We start from the raw sequence: 21,093 nt of genomic DNA, 5'->3' as shown, positions 1-21,093 counted from the left end.
AATGCAGGCTAGAGACTCAATCTAACAATGAAGTACTCTCGGGAACCTGACTGACCCCATCCTCAGACTTGCCACTGGGCCCTGCTGGATAGAGAAGGTCTACCAAAAGCTTCCTGGAGGTAGAACACATCCGTCATAGACAAGAAGGTTAACAGGGTCGACATAAGAGCTGGCTTGCTGAATCAGGCCAGCACCAGCATCTTATTCTCACAGTAGCCAACCAGATGTATCAAGGGGAAGCCTGCAAGCAGGACCTGAGTGCAACACTGACTCTCCACATGTGTGATCCCCAGCAACTGGCATTCAGAGGCAAACAGTGGAGGCAGAGCATAGTCACCGTGGTTAGTAGCCAATGGTATTTAAGAGATTTTAATATTGTATTAAATACTGTGTTTTATGTCCTTGTCGCCCACCCTGGGACCTTATGGTGAAGAGTGGGTGAGAAATCTAATGAAGATGGTGGAAGTGAAGAACATCCATATTGCTCCTAACTATTCCTGTGCCTTTTCGCACACAAATCACACTGCCAGCATTCCTCCAGCCTGCAAACCAAGCTCTCTGTAACGCCCTTCCTCTCGGGAGTGGGGGGATAAAGGCACCACTTTTGAAAACCCTGCCTTAGAAGGCACACATATCTCAGTTTATGGCTGGGGCAAGGTGATGAAGAAATTAGCATCCCAGAACTTCCTATTTAGATTTGCGGCTCCCTCCTTGTCCCCCAGGGCTTAAGGCTGCTGCCACATCTCTTAATACACACCCTCTCAAGATTTCAGCTGTAGACGTTTTGCTAAATCTATGCATTCAAAATGGTTTTAAAAGTCTTCTCCCCCGGCCAAACCTTTCTGCCATACCTAAGCCACATATGAAACGTCTGAAAGCAAATGGAACCTGTGGTTTCAGCCGGCTGTTGCTTAATGTTTTAACTGGGTGGGTTCCAGTGCCCCTGCCGAGACAACACACACACACACACACACATACACATTCAGTTTCCCTATAGGTCCCAACAGAGTGCTTAAATTTGGGGGAAAGCGAGCAAGTTTTAATTTAAACCTATTTTTAGGCATCATAACAGAAGCTGTAGGGGAAAGAACGGTGAAAGTTCTTGAGATGGAGGAGAATCGCACACCAGTTCACGAAAAAAGTTCTGCAAAACATTTCACCAGACCTATTAGAGAGAGAGTGTTTGGGGAACTGGGCGACTGTTTATTTTTGAAGCAATGTCTCATAATTTTCTAAGATATTCCAAGAGAACAGAGATGGTTGATGGGGCAGCCTATTTGGGGGGTTTTTCACAGACGCACACAAATTCATGACAACATTTTGAATTGATGTAGGTGAAGAGTTTGTCCACAAAGTTGCTCCCATTTGCAGTATTTGTGATGATCAGACGATGTTTGTAGGTTTGCAAGAAGTTCTGTGAGGAGCATTGTTGGAAATATTGTGAAAATGGAAAAGGGGAGATGACAAGTTAAGAGAGGTAAAGACAATATAAAATTAAGTAATGCATAAAAGGAGGTTAAGACGGAAGATCATCGGAGGTGCTGATGGAAGTCCAAAAAGAAGTTGCTCCCATTTGCAGCTTCCTTTGCAGATTTTGCACATGCAATTTTTATCTGGCTAAGACTAAGCAACTGAGACATGCCAGAAGAAGAAGAGGTGCCTTTGCAAGTAAGGCTGCATATACACCGTACATAAAAGCAAATTCTCCCCACCAAATGGACCCTGTAGTAGTTTACCCCTTGCAGAAAAGCCGGCCAACCGAAGAGGCAGTACAAAAGGCCCCACCTGCCCCACCACTTCCACTGCCGCTGGAACGGCCCCCTCTTGCTAGTGAGAGTGAGGCGTTCCAATATGCCCTGTTGCTGGTCATCTTCCCTGCCCCTGAGGCGGAGAAGCAACAAAGCCTTGCAGAACGCCCTGGCTCTTGCTGAGCTTGAATGAAGAAGCATTTCAGTGGTGGTGCCACTAGGGGGTGCCACCAGGGGGGTTACATTCCCATTTCACGTCAGCTGGTGAAATGGGGAGGGCTGCCCCTGCTTCACAGACTGCAATTCCCAGCACCCTTCTCAAACAACAGTTCCCATGATTCTGGGGCAGGGGAGATGTGCTTTAAATGCATGCTGTGTATGCACCCAAAGCAAAAGGAAAAGGGATATGATTTTGGGAGGGGGCTGGCGGGCAACCAGAAGATGCTTTCTGGGTTGGATGTAGCCTAAGGGTTCCCTGCCCACGGACTAAGATACACGTATTTGTAAGAAGTGCACAAATCTCATTTTATTTTAAGGAAGTGATATTTGCTGCAAGTCCTGGGACTTTGCTGGAGCTAAAATCTTGTTTCAACCAGCGTCTGGCCCTGGCTGCCTCATGCGCTTGCAAAGAGGATAAAATAAGCAAAGACCTACATACGCTCCCCCTGAGCTTCTTTGAGGACGGATGAAATCCAAATGCAACAAGGCAGGATGCCAACCACCCTTTCTAGGTGCCTTGACTGCAAAGCTGGAGTGCTCCCTCCTCAGATTCAAACTTCCAAACCAGCCTCCGATTTCACTGGGTAACTGTTTGGCACCGAGAGGAGCCTTTACACAGACATTCCAGTTTTTAAATTACGGGGCAGTGGCAGAGTTACTCAGATCCGACACTGGAGAACTGTGAACAAAAAGCTTATTCATCGTGGTTAATTCCCTTCTCCTGGGTGATCCACCCAAAGTGGGGTGGGGAAGAACAGCCCCCTCCCCCCCCCCCAATTTGCCACTTCCAAGGCATTTCACAACTAGACACTTCTTTAAAAACATTATGAACCGCAGATCCTTCATGGCTGAACACTGGAGTCTCCCATCAAGAACTACCACAGATGGATGGCTTGTAACGCAATGGCAGTGGGTTTCTATTAATTACACACACATGATTAAAGGTAGTAATAAAGTTCAGCTTTAAACACCAGGGTGTTTTTTTTTTTAAATAAAAAAAAAATATTTGCCTGTTGAAATGGCTTCTTTGCCAAACATTAGCACGTCCATAAATGTCCTGCAGTTGAAACAGGCTGTTAATGTTAACAGCTTCCAAGGTACTTTATTAATAAACTGACTCCGGAAAAAATTCCAAGTGTGATTTTCACAAAAGCTCACTTCAAACAAAAAATTAAGCCTCCATATGTTTAACTGAAGTCGCATTATCTTCTTTCCAGACTCCTTGGATGGGGACCCTGTGGCCCTCCAGATGTTGGACTGCAATTCCCAGAATCTGCAATCTGCTGGCCATACTAGATGCTGGGAACTGTAGCTCATTAGCATCTTTGAGGGTTAGAAGCATGCATTCCCCATCTCTGCTGTACATGTTGGAACACAAGAAACTGCCCTGCACCCAGTCAGGTCATTGGTCCATCTAGTCCACCCTGTTCTTTCACTGCAAGTGTGTATGTGAGTGTGCATAAGATCAGTGTGTAAAAAAAGCTCAAATGAAGACAGGCATTGTTTTAGGGAGGTGGAGACAAAATACACCCATTTTGATGAGTTCTGTGGCATACATTATTTTGATACAGTTCAATTATTTTTAACTATTTTCTGTTATGTGTTTTTAGCTTTTTGTATTTTATCTGGTTTTAATTTGTGAAAGCTGCCTAGAGTCTGGGTAAAGATGGGATATAAATACAGGTGATGATGGTGGTGGTGGTGATACCAGTGTAAGACAAGGGGCAGTGGTTTTAATGGGTTATGTTGTTGTTGTTGAAATTTAAATCCTGCCTTCCTCTCAAAGAAGTCTAGGGCAGGCGTAGGCAAACTCGGCCCTCCAGATGTTTTGGGACTACAACTCCCATCATCCCTAGCTAACAGGAGCAGTAGTCAGGGATGATGGGAACTGTAGTCCCAAAACATCTGGAGGGCAGAGTTTGCTTATGCCTGGTCTAGGGTTACAAGCACACCAAACAGCTGTAAAACAATGAAAACAACTAAAGACAATTATATCCAATGTTAGTCATACTCAGAGAAGATCCACTGAAATTAATGGACTTGACTTGAGTAGGCCCATCCATTTCAATAGGCCTACTCTGAGTAGAACATTAATGGATACATCCCTCACCTTTTCTCTCTCTCTTGTCCAAATTAAGGTTTTTCCAGACTCATCATGCAGTAAGAGAGTTGCAATGAACAGCCTATTGGCGCCTCTTCTCTCTCAGTCTGTTATGCCACGGCAATGTTCCCATCAAGCCCAATTCCATCTTAAATGCTCCCTAGAGAGCCTCCTTCTATGCCCATGACCCTGACATGCTTATCTGATAGTGGTGACAGCTGAATGGGTTGGGTGCAGGGAGGTGATGTTTCAAATGCCCCTGAATGTCATCATGGGAAAATAAAATGGCAGCTCCCAGTGCTGGTTGGACAGTTAGAAAGGAGAAGTTTCAAGGGGCAGGCTTCATGGCTAGGCCTCTCCAAGGTGCTGGAACCCCAAGAGTTTCAAAAGGTGATGTCTGCTGACTCCAGGGCCTAGAAATAATTATGGGTGTAATCCAACTAAGTTCTACTAAATGTAGACCCATTGAAATTACTGGGTCTGTGTTAGTCACAGGCATTCCCTTCTGAGAATGACTAATGTTTGCTACACCATAGTTTGCTACACCATATTTTGCTACACCATAGTTTTAGAAGCCTTTCTTAACTGAAACAGTGTGGATGACATATTATTCAGGTCTGTAGAGGCCTTGCTGAGGATTATCAGGGATTCCCAGCATTAACATTTCTTTCACAGCAAGATTCCAAAATGTATCCCTATGCAGACAAGCAAACACCACCATGAGGAAGGCTCAGCTAGTTTTCCTGCTCCTTAAACATCCCAATTGCTACTGCACATAACATCACTAAATACTTCCTGAATTTCTGAGAAAGCAATTAGTTTCAGGGTCTTTGCAGGGGGGGGGGCACGTTTCAAATAACTCAAGTTTGATTTTATGCATTTTTAATCTCTTATATTCCTCTGCTCAACATATTTTCAAGCTGTTCGATGAGTTTTCTTCATGATCTGCCCCCCCCCCAACTTGCCTCCTCTTCTCGATGCTGCTTCTCCAAGCTTGTGCTAAAAAGCAGAGTTTCTGCAGATGTTCCTTCATTTAGGGTTGGGGTTGGGGGCGGGGGGGGGAAAAGTTTTCCTTCAATTTGCAAATCTTGTAATCTAAGGCCCCAAAGTTAGCTGAAGCAGCAATGAATCCAGCATCACAAAGTCTGCCAGGAGACACAATCTGTTTCCCATTTGTGCATCAAGGCTGCATCCTTTTCGGTGGTTGGAATAGGAGGGGGCGATGCCAGCAGGAGCACATGATGCAGGGGAACCGAGCAAGCTCCATTAGACCCTTTTCAGAGGTTGGGAGGGGGGGGTTCCGTGTGGAAAAAATGTCAAGGCGAGGATCAAGCCAGACTGTGATGTGGAGCGCTTTTATGACTCCATGGAGTACTGGAACTGGCCCCTGAGCCCCCTTTGCAATCTCTGAAAAGGGGGTGCTAATAAGCACCCTGGGAACATGCAATATCCTTGCCAGGGGTGGGGAAACTTATTCAGCCCAAGGGCCAGATTCCTTCCTAGAAAACTTTCCAGGGGCCACATGCCAGTCGTGAGCGGGACCAGAGGCAAAAGAAAGCATAGTAACAAATGCGAATTTCACCTTTCTGCACATAGGCTAGTTTCCACACATTCATGCATCTTTCTGTTCTCCATCCAGGCAAGCGAGAAGCATTATCAGAGTTCAAGGACACATTCAAGCCAGGCAAAAACACTCAAGGAGGGTTCAAAGCAGGGCTGGTGAGGGGTGTGGCCTGAGGAGAGTCCCAAGGTCCTGACAGAGATGCCTGGAGAGCCACACTGGGCCCAAGGAACTGAGGTGCCCCATCCCTGTCCTAGGTTGAACTCCAGCCACATAGGGGTGGAGAGCACATACTAAACATGTCATATATAAAGCAAAAAAAAAAGTAGCTGCATTGACCCATAAGAAAAAACCCAACACCTAAATGAAGGCAATGCCTTGATTAGGTTGACCTTGTTGCACAGGGGACAAGCTGCTGAAAGCTAGGAACTGGGGAGAAATATGATTCAGTGTGCAGTAACTGCACTTTACAAAACAATATGAGAACTGAAACACAGACATCCTTTGAAGTTAGCACTTTTCTGAATTTTGCAATGTGATCCTCCAGCCAAGTAATATGTGGAAAAATGTCTATAAAGTGTATAAAAACGTCCATACAAATGAATATGTTAGTTAAAATAACACAAAATTGCATTAATTTAGGATGGGGCTGCTTTGCAAAAATGTGTATACACATACAAACGAGTTAATATTAGGAGAAAATTGCATTAAAATGCTGGTGGATTTTCATGAGCAGAAATGGGGAGAAGGGCTGTTGTGCAGAGATCCTGCGTACAGGCTTTCCACAGGCATCAGGTTGGCTACTGTGAGAAGAGGGTGCCGGACTTTATGTTCTTTGGTATACGAGCAATGGCATTGTAGTCTATGGTAACAAATCTCTGCCTGTTCTCTTTCACCACTGGCTCTTGCCAACATTGGTGTGTGGCCCCCAGAAGGTGGCTCCTGGGGGAATGTGGCCCTCATGCCTCGCATAGGCCCTTCACTAGGTGCCCAATCATCCTTAAGAGGAGCTCGCCCTCCTCAAGAGTCCCACCAAAAGGCAAGTGATGGAACAGAAAGCAGCTGTTCCAGGAACTGTGAGAGACAGTTAAACAGTATATTAACATGTTTGTAAATAAGCCCTTCTCGTGCAGTAGATCGGAATGTGTGCAGAATTCTCATCGTTTAAACCAGAAACTCTTCCCCCCCACCCAATCGAGAGACGCCTGCCACGGTCGCATGTCTCACAGTATATGCTGCTTCCGCCCCCGTAAATGTAGCACACACACGAAAAAGACAACCATGTATAGGCCTGAGAGTTGACTATGAGTCACCTTTAATATAGCCTGGCTCCTTGCCTTACGCCCACGCAACTCACAGCTTGGAGCCTGGATTTACAAGGACAAAAAGGAAGGGAACTCCATTAAAAAAAATGCCATGAAATGCTGGCTGAGGAACTTACTTATATCCAAGGATCAATGTTGCTACTTACTATTTTAATTTGAGTTACAGATAGGTAGCCGTGTTGGTCTGCCATAGTCAAAACAAAAAAAATTCCTTCCAGTAGCACCTTAAAGACCAACTAAGTTAGTTCTTGGTATGAGCTTTCGTGTGCATGCACACTTCTTCAGATACACTACACTGTGTATCTGAAGAAGTGTGCATGCACACGAAAGCTCATACCAAGAACTAACTTAGTTGGTCTTTAAGGTGCTACTGGAAGGAATTTTTTTATTTTAATTTATTCAGTGCTAAAAAAAATGGAAGTGGGCTCTGATCCACAAAAAGCTTATGCCATACTAAATTTGCCCTTACTATATTCCACATGCAAAAGTCAACCCAACTGGCGGCACATTCAGTCCTGGTGATGGAATATGGCCCAACATGACAGTTAAGAGCAGCACTCTAGCAAGGCAGATTGTGCGGCCCATGCAGCCCTGTTCACTCCTGACCCCTCAGGTTTTGCTGCTTGAAGCAGTTGTCTTACTCGCTGCATAACGCTAGGGCCGGCTCGAAAAGGAATAACAATACCTCTTTTTCCACATGCAAGGGTTTCTTTGGATTGAGAGAGAACGGTAATTTAATATTTGGGGTGGCCAGAAAAGAGAACATGCAGCATATAAATTGCAAGGACACAACGGCTCACTTGGAACACATACAAAATGGCAAGGAACACTTAATCTGCAGGTTACCAAATGGGGCCTCATGCAACAGCTCTGTGTGAAGGCATTTTACGAGGAACAGAAGAGACTGGAGGACCTTTGTTTGTTTTCTTGCTTGAGAAATGTAGCACATGTACTGACTCAGTAATCTCAGGTCAGCACAAAACTAACCACTGCTGGTGCAAGGGCAGGAAGTGAAGCACCATTTGCAATCCTCCTCTCACGCAACTGGGTTACACTAGGTCAGTTCTGCAGGCTGAAGCAGAGGCCCTTGAGCAAAAGGTGGAAGAAATGTTGTATGCTGCCCTCTTTTGCTTTCCTCCCTCCAAATTGGTGGAGCTTTCAGATCTCTGACCTTCAAAATATTAGCTGGGGCAGCTCAATGAGATGATCAGCGAGCTTTCCTGAGAGACAGCTAGACAGACACCCACAGCAACTACTCTTCACCTGCAGCAGGGATGGGGAACCTGTGACCCTTCAGAAGCTGCCAGACTACAACTCCCATTGTCTTGAGCATTGCCATGCAGGCTGGTGCTGATGGGAGTTAGAATCCAACAATGTCCGGAGAGCCTGGAGCATACAACCACAGGGTTCAACTCCATGCAGATAATGGCCAACAAACCTAGCCAGAGCACCATGCCAAGCAAACATGCCCCAGATCCTTTGCAACGCACTGAGTTTTGACAGCAGATGTTGCTTAGCTGTTCAGTTGACAGGAAAAGAATGTTAAGAAGAGCCTGCTGGATCACACCAATGTCCTATTAAGTCCAGCATTCTGTTCTCACAGTGGTCAACTAGATTCCCCCAATGGGAAGCCTGCAAGCAGGAACTGAGTGCATCAGTGCTCTTCCCACTTGTGACTCCTAGCAACTAGTACTCAGAGCTATGCTGCCTCCAACAGTGGAGGTGCAACACAGCCAGCATGGCTAGAAGCCATGGATAACCTTATGCTCCATTAATATTCCTCCTTTTTAGGCCTTCTAAGTTGGTGGCCACCATTACCTCTTGTGGGAGCAAATTCCACAGTATAACTACGTGGTGTGTGGAAAAAGCCTTTCCTTTTATCTGTCCTGAATTTTCCAACATCCAACTTCATTTTATGTCCCCAGGTTCTAGCAATATAGGAGCGGGAGAAAAATATCTCCCCGTCCATTTTCTCCATGCCATGCATAATTCTACACACGTCTGTCATGCCCCATCTTAACTCTCCTATTCTCTAAGCAGAAAGGGGGAACCAAAATGATCAATGGGTTGGAGCACCTCCCCCATGAGAAAAGGTTGCAACAAGGCCCCCCAAACCAAGCCAATGTTCTAGAATTTCAGCATTCTCTCAACTTTTTTTTAAAAAACCCACATTTCTAGTCCTCATGATGTGGCTCCAAGAAGGGCATGAAAGGATGTGGGCAATACATAATTATGCAATGCTTACCAAAGCTAGAAGAGGCTGTAAAGAGGACTTTACGGTCAGATGCAACCTAGCTCCTTGCTCTAACCCATTGCAGAAGAAGAAGAAATCAAATAATAAAGGCGGAGCACATAATTAGGAATGACTGCAGCTCAACTACCCTTGACGCATAATCTTCCCCTGCCTTGCCCCCACTAAGCACAAAATATGCAGGCTCAACTATGGTCTTGACATCCCCATTTGCCCCTGGGCTGACTTCCAAACGCTTCTTGGGTTACCTTGGAGGATGGGACTGGATGTAAGTTATGGAGAGAAGTCCCTGCAGACAACCGCAAAGCGGCATTCGTGGCCCCCTAAGTACGTGCAGACCTTTTGACCAAAAAGGCTGCTTGTGGGATTATAAACATCCTGACAAGCGTATAATCTCCAGTGTAAACAGCGTTGTGAGTTGTAAACATATCCTAAAGGACGATCAGTTAACAGCCTCTCTCCCCCGACCCCAAAGCAGCTAAAACACAATAGGCGCCATCCACCAGGCACATCTTAAGAGCAAGCCTGGTGGGAGTGGAATGAGAGATTTGGAAGATGTGCAACTCCGTGTCTCATTGGTTAAGCTGTGTGCAGGCTGCAATTCCACAGAATACAGTGGTACCTCGGGTTACAGACACTTCGGGTTACAGACGCTTCAGGTTACAGACTCCGCTAACCCAGAAGTAGTACCTCGGGTTAAGAACTTTGCTTCAGGATGAGAACAGAAATCGTGCGGCGGCAGCAGCGGGAGACCTCACTAGCTAAAGTGGTACCTCAGGTTAAGAACAGTTTCAGGTTAAGAACGGACCTCCAGAATGAATTAAATTCTTAACCCGAGGTACCACTGTAGTAGGAAAAGTGCAGAATGTGGTACTGGGCACAGAATCCAGCTTTTTCTTTCCTTTCTTGTTTGTTAAAAGGAAGGAGGGGGGAAATCCACCCATTGCTACAATTGGCTATTAAACTGTTATTTGTTTTATAGTCTTAGAAACAACATAGCAAGGATTTGCTATAGACTCTGGATTGGATATGGGACGCGGGTGGCGCTGTGGGTAAAACCTCAGTGCCTAGGACTTGCCGATCGTATGGTCGGCGGTTCGAATCCCCGCGGCGGGGTGAGCTCCCGTCTTTCGGTCCCAGCTCCTGCCTACCTAGCAGTTCGAAAGCACCCCTAAAGTGCAAGTAGATAAATAGGTACTGCTTTATAGCGGGAAGGTAAACGGCGTTTCCGTGTGCTGCGCTGGTGCTGGCTCGCCAGAGCAGCTTCGTCACGCTGGCCACGTGTCCCGGAAGTGTCTTCGGACAGCGCTGGCTCCCGGCCTCTTAAGTGAGATGAGCGCACAACCCTAGAGTCAGACACGACTGGCCTGTACGGGCAGGGGTACCTTTACCTTTACCTGGATTGGATCCAGATAAATTAGTCATGACTTAAAGCCATTGATTTCAGTGGGAACAAGTTCAACTATGGACTCGCCAACACTTCTGCTTGTCCTAGGCTTGAAAGCCAAGTCCAAGAGGCTTTCTGCTTGACCCACACTTTCAAGGTCCCCTGCCCCGCTCCTTTTCAAGAGGAAGCCTGCTCTTTAGCTCAAAACACACAGCAATCCACAGAAACACAATTGCTGTTTGTGCCAATTGAGCACTAAAGAGCAGTTTTCCCTGGGGGAAAGCAGCAGGGACAAGAGGAAGCATGAATAAACCCCAAATTAGTCTAGATTGAAGCTATTAAATGCAAATATACTGGCCTCTCAGATAAACTTTGGTCCATTAATTTCAATGGGTCTAAGTCTGAGCACAACATAGTTGGCCAGATGCAACCTGCTGTGTCTGAAAGCTGAGGGAGCAAGGAGTATTTGGGGGCAGGGGGGAAGACACCTGCTATCCTTTGGAGATGTTACTATTGATGAATCATAGAGAAAACTAATATCCAAGAATCAGCTAAGAAATTAACAGAAGATGGAGGAAGGGAAAGAAGCAGGCTCTGCATTGGGTCTTTAAAGTGTCACACAGCTCTGTTCTGTTTTGTTGCAACCAGCGCTAACACAGCTACCAATCTGGAACCAGTCAACTTACCCAGAAGATCCAATGCTTTTACACACAGCAAGGAGAGGCCTCTTCTCAGCAAAGTTATCACTCTTCTGAGGACCTGAATAGAGTAAAACAAAAACAAAACAAAAATCCAAAATGACTTCTTCATTCGAATAATATTTTGGCATTTAATTTTTATTTTTTTTTGCCAGTGCTTGAAATAGAGGCCTGTCCTCTGCAAATTATGGCTTCGCCAGTCACAATACCTGCATACACAACAGTAGGTACCTCCAGGTGGTCACTTTTGTTGTGGGAGAGATTCAAGGGCATACCGGAATTTTATGTCTGCACAGTTAAAGTGGATTAAATGGTTCTTGTCACCCAAAATAAAACATTTTTTTGCGGTTTGGAAAGCGACGAGCAAATGATTCAAAAAGTGTGGAACGAATAAATGGTTAGTGGGGAAACATGTAAAACACCTCACAAGCAAATCAGGATGGATGTAGGCCAAATGCTCGTTTTCATACTTTCTAAACAAATCTGAACTAACATTCAAGGAAGGGCCCTCCAGGTGCCCTCTTCATTGTGCGTTCCTGCCCATTTGTGCTCCTTATAGCTTCAGGGCAGTTACATACGATCCTGCTTTCAATACAATTTGCAGCTGCAAAAGTTTCAGGATGGACATACTGCTTCCATTCCAATCAGTGCATGTCCTGTAGCTTTCTGCTGAAAACCTGTAACTTTTCATAGCACAAATGTCCCGGGCAATGGTGCTATCTGTTCCTCTTTTTGTTACACTTTAGCACAATAATGCCTCTCCAGGAACCAATAATACAGTAACACTGAGGAAGTGTAACAGAACAACTAATAAAGCGAAATTACGTGGGGATGGCCCAGTATAGAGCTACCATTAATGCACTATTATTGTGCCAATGATGTGCTGCAGAACACACCAACCCCAAAAAATCAGTCTGCAAAGGTTCATAGTCTAACCATCCTGTAAACAAATCAGGATAAATGCTGTATAAACCAGTTGCCTGGAAGAACTCAATGTCCATCACAATGCAAGATCAACGTGACTATGAAGCACTTGCAATATTTGCGAATATCCAACAATGGGCCACTTAAAGAAACTCAATTGATTACAGTGCAGAATGTTCTGTTTCCTATTCAGAAATTAAATAACCGAGGAACAACAAAATGAACAACCCTGTTCTAAAAAGTGAACTGCGGGGCCTTTAACAGTTGGTTTTGCCTCTCATTAGAATCCAGGTTATTTGATCAACAGAAAGTATTGTTGAAAAGCCATTCCATCAAAGCTTAATTCACAGTTTAACTGTGTACTTCTAAATGCATTAATCTGAAATAATCTGAAAGAGAAAAACCATTAACACAGGCAAACAGATTTTTCACTCAACAGTCCTCAAGAAGATTAAAGAGAATGGGTACAAATTTAAGTGCATAAAAGGTTTACCAATCATCTATGGAACTTCCCCTTCCTAATTATGTCTTGGTTTATTCAGCGTTTAATGACTCACAGACAGTTTCACCATCAACAGAGCCTTCTGCGAGTCACATTTGCATTATTTCAACCAACCTGTTGATAAACATTTAAAGCTCTTTTTAAAAATAAAATAAAAAAGTCACTTGCAACAGACCAGTTGCTTCAAATATTCTGTATACCAGAAAGAATCATCTTACAGAACAGAATATGGAAGAAATGTTAACATGGGCTACAACAGACTTCTAATTAGACCTCTTCTAATAGCAAGCTCAACAGTAAGATTTCGGGGCCTCTGAAAACAGCATGCTTGGGTGTCCGGGACTGGCAGAGCTCTTAAGAGCAGAGGGCAGAGGCAAGGGGGGCGGAGGCGGACCCAGGAGCCAGATATTTATGGGGTTCTGTGACACCTACAAGGCAGGAGCCAGGGCTGGAGGAAGGGGAAGAGTCTGAGCAGTCAGCGTCAGAGGAGGGGAAACAGGACGTGTCAGAAGTAGAATGAGAGGCTATTCAGGCGAGGGGCGGGCAAGCCAAAACCCTGACTTCCCATGCCCCACTGTCTCCTAGAACTAAAAGGGGCTTGAAGAGGCAAGCACAGTGGCATGTTCCATATAGGAGAAGTCTCAGGTTGTGTAAGCACACTCCATCTGACAAGGGTACATAAGCCCAGGATGTGTGTGGCCCCACTGTTGCTTCAACTGCTCTCCCAGGCACCAACCTGGAAAAGTTATGTTAATGCCAGCAACACAGTCGCAAGAAGCGTGTGTGTGTGTGTATATATATTCTGTGCACCTTAGCAGCTGCTGTAAATGCATGCTTTTGTCAATAAAGAATTTAACTGCTGACCATTGTCCTTGACTGAGTGAATGCAGGACACTGGGCAAACCCCAAGATTTGCAAAAGAACAACCCAAGAATTGAGCAAGCTCCGTGGACACCAGGAGTTACATAAAGTTAACTTCAAGTTGCGGGGGGGCGGGGGGGCGGAGGAGTAAAACCAAAGAGGGGAAGAGGGAATCAAGACCTTCTGAAAACATTTCTAATTCACCAAGTGTTTTTAGAAAATTACTCTGATTCAGTATTGGTCATTTGTTCTGCATATTATTAGTTCACACATTTATGATGTTTTAACTATTTTCTTGTTCACCGTCCTGATTACATTATATATGTGTGTGCGCGTGTGGTTTATAAATACTCTCATAAATGAATGTAACCGAATCATGGAGCATAAATGTTTGAATTTTGAGGAATGAAAAGGCACCAGCAACCAAATGCTAAATCCATTTTAAAACAGACCCCCCCCCAAAAAAAACCCCACGTTTTAGGTGGCGTGTGAGACTGAACTCTCACATTTTAGAGACAGTAAAATTCAACAAAAACCCCATATTCAGCTTCAACAATAGATTTCAACAAATGTAGGTTTTTATTACTACAGGCGTCCGCCCACTAATGTGGGGGTTACAGAACCTACTTAATTATGCCACAACAAACAGAAAGGTGAATAATGTAGTTCTGGGCAGAATACGAACTGTGGCAGAAATGAAACAGTGCTGCATGAGCAAATGAAGGGCGAAATCAAAACGATGCCTTCTTACATTCCTCAGTGGGAATGTAAGTTATGGGTGGATTACATGGTTTACTTGCTTTGTGTGTGTGTGTGTGTGTGCGCGCGCGCGCTCTTCATATGTGCAACTTGCCATGCTACACCTGCCCTGTGCAACATGTTTAACAAAATGGCAAAAGACAATCTGAGGGGGTCTCTCTCTCTCTCTCTCTTAAGCCCACAGCTCGCCAAATCCATCAAATCAAAAACTACCGAAATCCCGCTGCAAAGGCCTCTCTCTTAAACTCCTTTATTTCAAATCCTTTTAATTCTGTCATAACACTGTTGCATTTCATAGAATTTAACCCTCAACCCCCCGCCCCACACCCCCACACAAAAAAAGCAAAAGCTGAAGATCCCGATAAACCACACAATTAAAGTAATGAAATCTGTCTCCCCTGCCAATGAGGCGCCATCTCCTCCGCAATCCTGTTTAGAGGAATTTCGGGGTTTTTTATATAAAAAGAAAGAAAATGGGAAAGGGGGGGGGGGAGCCTGTCATCATCCAGCCTATCTGAAACAAAGAAAAAACATAATGAAAGTTTCCATTAAGCAGAGAGAATTTCACAAGCTGTGTCAGACTGAGCCATTGTCAATTAAAAAAGAAAAAGGCATGCATACAAAAGACAACCCAACACTCAAAGCCTTGCCAAGAGTGGTGAAAAGGCATTTTCACACAGTTGGTTTGGCTTGGTACTTGCCTGGTCTACACATACAGTAACATGGAGGTGGGAACTGAGTGAACAGGGGACTTTGCCAATTTGAATCACTGGTGCAAGATAATATACAACCTAGCATCCTCTAGCTATTTTGGACTACAACGCCAATTGTGCTGGCTGGGGGTCGATGGGTGTTGTACTCCAAAACAGCCGGATGGCCCCAGGTCAGCAAAGGCTGCTATACCACTTTTCTCCCAGGTAGGGATGTAAGAGGGCATCATTTTCTTTTCTGCTCTGGGTTTGTTGCATGCAGTGCTGTTTCCGTTCCACTGCTGTTTGTCTTCCACCAAAAATGGCATTATTTGTCTCACTGTCCACAGTCACAAAATTACAAAACTTAGAAAGTTGATTACATAAATGATGCAAGTTACATGGTCCTTACATTATTTCACCCCATTCATTTCATTGCAAAAGAATCTCAATGTAAGTGTGTTTGTGTGTGTAATCAGTTACATTCTTTTTGTGGACTAACAGCAACAACAGTGAATACTGATCATATGATTTCTGAACCATGGCATTAACCATTTTTGCTCCTGCTTCTGAATTCTCTGACGTCCTTTCTCCCACCTCTACTTGCTTGTAGGACAGATGCACCTCCACTGTTGCCTACTGCTGAGACCAGCACATGTTGCTGTTTTATGGCCAGAGTGGCTCTTAACTTGATTCTTAACCCTTATCCTAATAAATAGCTTCAGAGACCTTATAAAAAAACTACATTTACTGAAATCTATTGTTGAAGCCGAATGTGTGAATCTATCACCAAACAATTTCACAGAGTGGGTCCCCAGTTCTAGTCTTGTGAGGGAAATAAAGGGGGGGGTGCAGCGCGTCCCCTTATATTGAAAGACAAAAGGGGGGGGAACCAATCTCAGGATCCTGAAGGAAGAGGAATGCACTTTTTACTAATACCCAACATATTTCCGACATGATAAAAAGTGCATTCCTCTTTCTTCAGCCTCTTGAGGTTGGTACTCCTGTCCCTTTTTCACCTTTTCCATTGGACCCATCGTGTGTGTGTGTGTGTGTGTGTGCGCGCGCGCGCGCACATGTGTACACACATACACACTTTCCTTCCATCAAACATGGCAGTTATTCCTTAATAGCAGCAAGAGGAATTTGCTCCAGCCCCTAAGTTCTTAACTTAGTATTAAAAGGAGGTAAAGTTTGGTGGTTACTGTTGAGTAAAGCAAGACTGCATTTAACCATCTTCTTTAAAGACTGCCACCTGAGGGGTCCAACCCGGCCAACAAAGGCCTTCATAAAACATGGAACCCATTAGAACTTTTGTCCAGATTTTAATATGTAGCTCTAAAAAGGTTTCAAGACCTGAGAGTTATGCTCTGTAATTTCTCTTCAATGTCTACACAGGACAGCTTTCATTCTACCACCATCAAACCAGAAACATGTCACTATAATAACCAAGACCTGCCTCGCCCCATCTGTAGGCTGCTTAAAAGCTGCTACCATTTTTGGGTCACCTTCTAAGTTAAGCTTTGCATAGCACGCCTGCTAAAGAATTACTTTTGTATTAAGAGACTGGCAAGCCGAACAGCCACCCAAGACGCTTGACCACATACAAGTGTTTTAAACATCTGCCTTCCTTTACAGAGCAACCTAAATAATTATTATTACTTTATTTAACACAGACAAACACACTAAGTCAGCCCTTTAGGTTGCCTTATTTTCTTTTCTTTTTTTTAAAGCAAAGGCACAGATGTGAGCAATGCAGAATTCTGTGTAATTTGGAATAAAATCCAAGGCCAGGCAAGATGTTTCACTTCACACCATTATTCAGAGTTGGAAGAGCAACTACAAGGTTCATTTCTGCCTCCCATTTTCATGTGCTTTCTTTCAGTGGCAACATGTTTGCAGGATACGATAGGGTAATTTGCAGTTGGAGTAAAGTAGCAGTACTTTCATGTAGCAAAAGTTGCAACGTCAGAATTATTGATATTTTAGGGCTGTTCCCTGAATAAAAACATATTGGTCAGGTCATCACATAGGTTGCCAACTTTTTATCTGTGTTGTAGTTATTACTGCTAATTTTCGTTGTAGATAATACTGCTAATTTTTGTGATACACAAATGGTGCAAGAAGACTTGGTCTATTTATTTGAATAATTGATGATGATGATGATGATGATGATGATAATACTTGTTATTAAACCCAATTAAAAAGTTATTTTAAAAGAGTCCACTGACCAGCGGTTGCAGTTAGGAAATTTTAGACTCTGTTCTTAATGGCCTTGTGCAGGTCTTACGCTTTTTAAATGGCAATGTGCATTACTTAACTTGCTTGAAAACAGGTTAAGCCAGCCCAGTTGCATTTGCAGTGCCTCTATTTCAACCTTGCAAGTGAGGCTCTGGAGCCCTGCCCCAAAGTCCCGACCTGACGCCACCGCTGTCCTCCGCTACTAGATAAATTTGAAAGCCATGGGACTGGACTATCAGACTTCAAGGGGGTCGTCCTTAGTTTCAAATCCAGGGAAACACAAGCACACACAAACACAGGCACACGTTGCTATAGAACCTGCTCAATCAGATACACCCAGGTATCTTTCCCAAACCGAAGGCACAGAATAATTCGCCCAAACAACAGCGGCTTTATGCTCCTAAGAGCACGGCGCAGCTAAGGAACCCAACATCAAAAGGATTACAGAGCTTTAGCAACACAGCTGACAAACTATTAAGCTACAATGTTGAAACAGCCACAGAGTTAAAAGCCTGAGCTTTTCCTTTCACACCTGGGAACCAAGTGGACTATCTCAGGGTACGATCTCTTTCAAGGAACATGCCAAGTCTATCCACCAGCAGCCCCTACTACATCCAGCCACCTAAAAAATATATTTAAAAAAATAGCTCCCCAGTAAAATGGTGTTTCAGCACTGCTGATGGCTATCACTCCTTCTTTACAAAAAACTCTTTTATTCCTCTCCCAATTCCTGGTTCATACATTGGCTATCCTGGGCCTCCTATTACAGGCTTTACTTTCATCTAATTCCAGATACGGGTCAATAATGCATCTGGTTGCTTTTAATCAAGCACTGTGCTCTCTAACTAAGCTATGTAAAAAGAAACCAAAATACAGTGGTACCTCGGGTTACAGACGCTTCAGGTTACAGACTCTGTTAACCCAGAAATAGTACCTCGGGTTAAGAACTTTTCTTCAGGATGAGAACAGAAATTGCACGGCGGCGGCAGCAGGAGGCCCCATTAACTAAAGTGGTACCTCAGGTTAAGATCAGTTTCAGGTTAAGAACAGACCTCCAGAACGAATTGAGTTCTTAATCCGAGGTACCATTGTATGTTTCAATAAATAATCTAAATGATTATGAACTGATCTGAATTGTTCTCCTATATTATAGAAAAGAGTACAGCAGAATATCAAACCACACAAAGAAAGATGCCAGCACCACCAAGCGAAAACTGATTTGCCAGCTTTTCATTGTTACAATACAGGCTAGAAACTTGATTTTGAATCAAAGCAGAGGTTCTTGGGCTGCTGAGGTCAGTACTCAACAGCAGATTCACAATTTGTGGAGCACATGGTATTGTCTAAGCAATCAGGTTGTAAGTTCACAGCCCCGGCCTGTCACTGAAGCTCCTGCCTGATGTCCAAAGTACAGTAGATGCAACAGCCACCACCATGTTTATGTAATCACATGCTTGTTTTGCTGACATACAATGTGGTGCCCTCCAGATGCTGCTCAACTCCAACTCCCATCATCCCTGGCCACTGATCACATATGCTAGGCTAGCTGGAGTCCAATAACCTTGGGAGGACTCTACGTTAGCTACTGTTGAATTAGGCCAGTGGTTTTCAGCCAGTGTGCCATGGTACACTGGGGTGCCGCGGGCAACACTGGTCTCTGTCCCTCTTTCCTTTCCTCCCTCCTCTGATGCCCTCTCGCATCTCTGCCTCCCAAAGGCTTGCACAGATGTTTGTTGAAGCAGCCCTGGCTACAAGGTCCGCAGGCAAATTGTGCCCCTGAGCTGTCTATGGGGTACTGGCTGCCAGGAGCTGATACGGCCTCAGAGTAAGCAAGCAAGCAGGTGAGGGAGCCCAGGCAGGCAGCCCTTGCTGTTGAGAATGGACAGACAAGTCCCCATGGGGCAGTGTGAGGAGGCACCTCTCTTTGGGGCTGGGGGAGGGGCAGCTCAGAGACCAGAGGGGGGAGGGGAGAGGAGAGAAGACTGAGGGAGGGTGTTCGAAAAAAGGTGAGAGGCTGCCAGCTCTGCAGGCAAGGGGTGACATAACTGGGCTCCTGAGCCCCAAATGGGCGCCATAGAAAGAATGTAGTTGGTCAAGGGAGCTATGGACTCAAAAAGGTTGAAAACCTCTGAATTAGGCTTTGGATACTTGGCAGAACATGGTGTTAACTGGTTACATTGTTGGTTAACTTGGTGGGAGGGGGAAGGAGATTTGAGTTTAGCATCCAAATTTCACCCTTCCCGCTCCCTCCGTTCCCACCCCACAGTCAGTTGCCCAAAACCTTTTGCCCATCCAAGACACTAGAAATAAGCTAGACCTAGAGAAAAGCAGAGGAATGAATCACAGGCACTGAAAGTCAGGGAAGCTGGAGGGTTCAGCTCACCCTGCATCAAAAACCACAGGTGTCACTCTTGCATGAATGGGTCAGGTGCATGGCAAAACAAAAAGGGATGCTCACATTCCATTGACAGAATGTGTGAACATTTGGACAACAAGCAGCTAGGATGATTAGAAGAGATCAAGGTGGGAGGGTTAATACACAGGATTTTGTACTTACTAATCTGTGGCGATGGCAGAAACCCGAGCAGCTCGGACAGGGCCGTGGTCGGATGGAGTAAAGTTCCTGAGGCCTCGCCGCTGATCTGTGTAACAGAATAAATAAGCACAGACACCTTAGCAAAGGCTTTTCTTGTCCCTTGCTGAGCATTCTAAAGCAGCTTCAATGGTTTGTGTCAATAGTGTTTGCTTGTTGTTGTTTTAAAAAAAGAACTCCAGAAAATTAAAATAATAGTTCTGATTCTCTTGTAATCTGGGTGGGAAAATAATTATTTATTTCTTCTATCATTTCCCTGATGAAAAGCTCTTTCCACAACAACAGACACTGCAACAACTGAAAAATCTGAGAGTCCAGTATTGGTTTTGTTTTGTTCTTGTTTTATTATGTATTTTTGTGTTATATTTTATGCTGTGAACCACCCTGACATCTACAGATGATAAATTTAATAAATAATAAATAATAACAATCAACCATTATTTTTGGCTTGCATGAAAAAACTACTAGATTACGATGGCTACATGTTTGCTCTGGGATTAGAGGCATTATGGCATGTATATAGCCAAGTTATACTCAGAGCAGACCCACTGAAATTAACGGGTGTAAATTGGGCATGTCCACTGACTTCAACGGGTCTGAATATGATTAACACTGGATACACACTGGATACAACTCAACTCCTCTGAATACCAGCGAATGGAGGTCACGAGCAGGAGAACCTTCCCATAAGCATCTGATGCACAACGGTAGGAAACAGAATGGTGGACTAGACAGGCCTTTGGCTTGATCGAGCAGGACTCTCCTTATGTGAAAGCTGGAGTCTCTTTCCCAAGTCCCATCGGCACCATATATTTAAAGCCGGGTGGTGCTGTGGTCTCAACCACTGAGCCTCTTGGGCTTGCCAATCAGAAGGCTGGCGGTTCAAATCCCTGCAATGGGGTGAGCTGCCATTGCTCTGTCCCAGCTCCTGCCAACCTAGCAGTTTGAAAGCACGCCAGTGCAAGTAAGATAAATAGGTACCACTGCGGTGGGAAGGTAAACGGCATTTCTATGCAGTCTGGTTTCTGTCACGGTGTTCCGTTGCGCCAGAAGCAGTTTAGCCATGCTGGCCACATGACCAGGAAAGCTGTCTGTGGACCACCGGCTCCCTCAACTTGAAAGCGAGATGAGGGCTGCAACCCCACAGTTAACCATCCAGGGGTCCTTTATCTTTCCTTTTACCTTATATTTAAAGCAGATGTATTCCCCTCACAAAGCTCCAGTTCCAGCACCC

General features: G+C 44.6%; 1 protein-coding gene across 1 annotated transcript in view; it reads right to left on the bottom strand.

Moving 5' to 3' along the window:
• BCAS3 (BCAS3 microtubule associated cell migration factor) overlaps positions 1-21,093 on the bottom strand; it is a 457,979-nt gene that overhangs the window by 417,401 nt on the left and 19,485 nt on the right. The window contains 4 exon segments of the mRNA XM_077919460.1: positions 11,279-11,351; positions 19,824-19,842; positions 19,844-19,870; positions 19,872-19,903. Of these exon segments, the coding sequence (XP_077775586.1) occupies positions 11,279-11,351; positions 19,824-19,842; positions 19,844-19,870; positions 19,872-19,903 (151 nt within the window).

Source organism: Podarcis muralis, chromosome 15 (assembly GCF_964188315.1).
Source record: "Podarcis muralis chromosome 15, rPodMur119.hap1.1, whole genome shotgun sequence".
In the NCBI taxonomy this organism is placed as follows: domain Eukaryota; kingdom Metazoa; phylum Chordata; class Lepidosauria; order Squamata; family Lacertidae; genus Podarcis; species Podarcis muralis.
The sequence above is the reverse complement of the archived record's forward strand: the minus strand, read 5'-3'. Positions and strand labels throughout refer to the sequence as shown.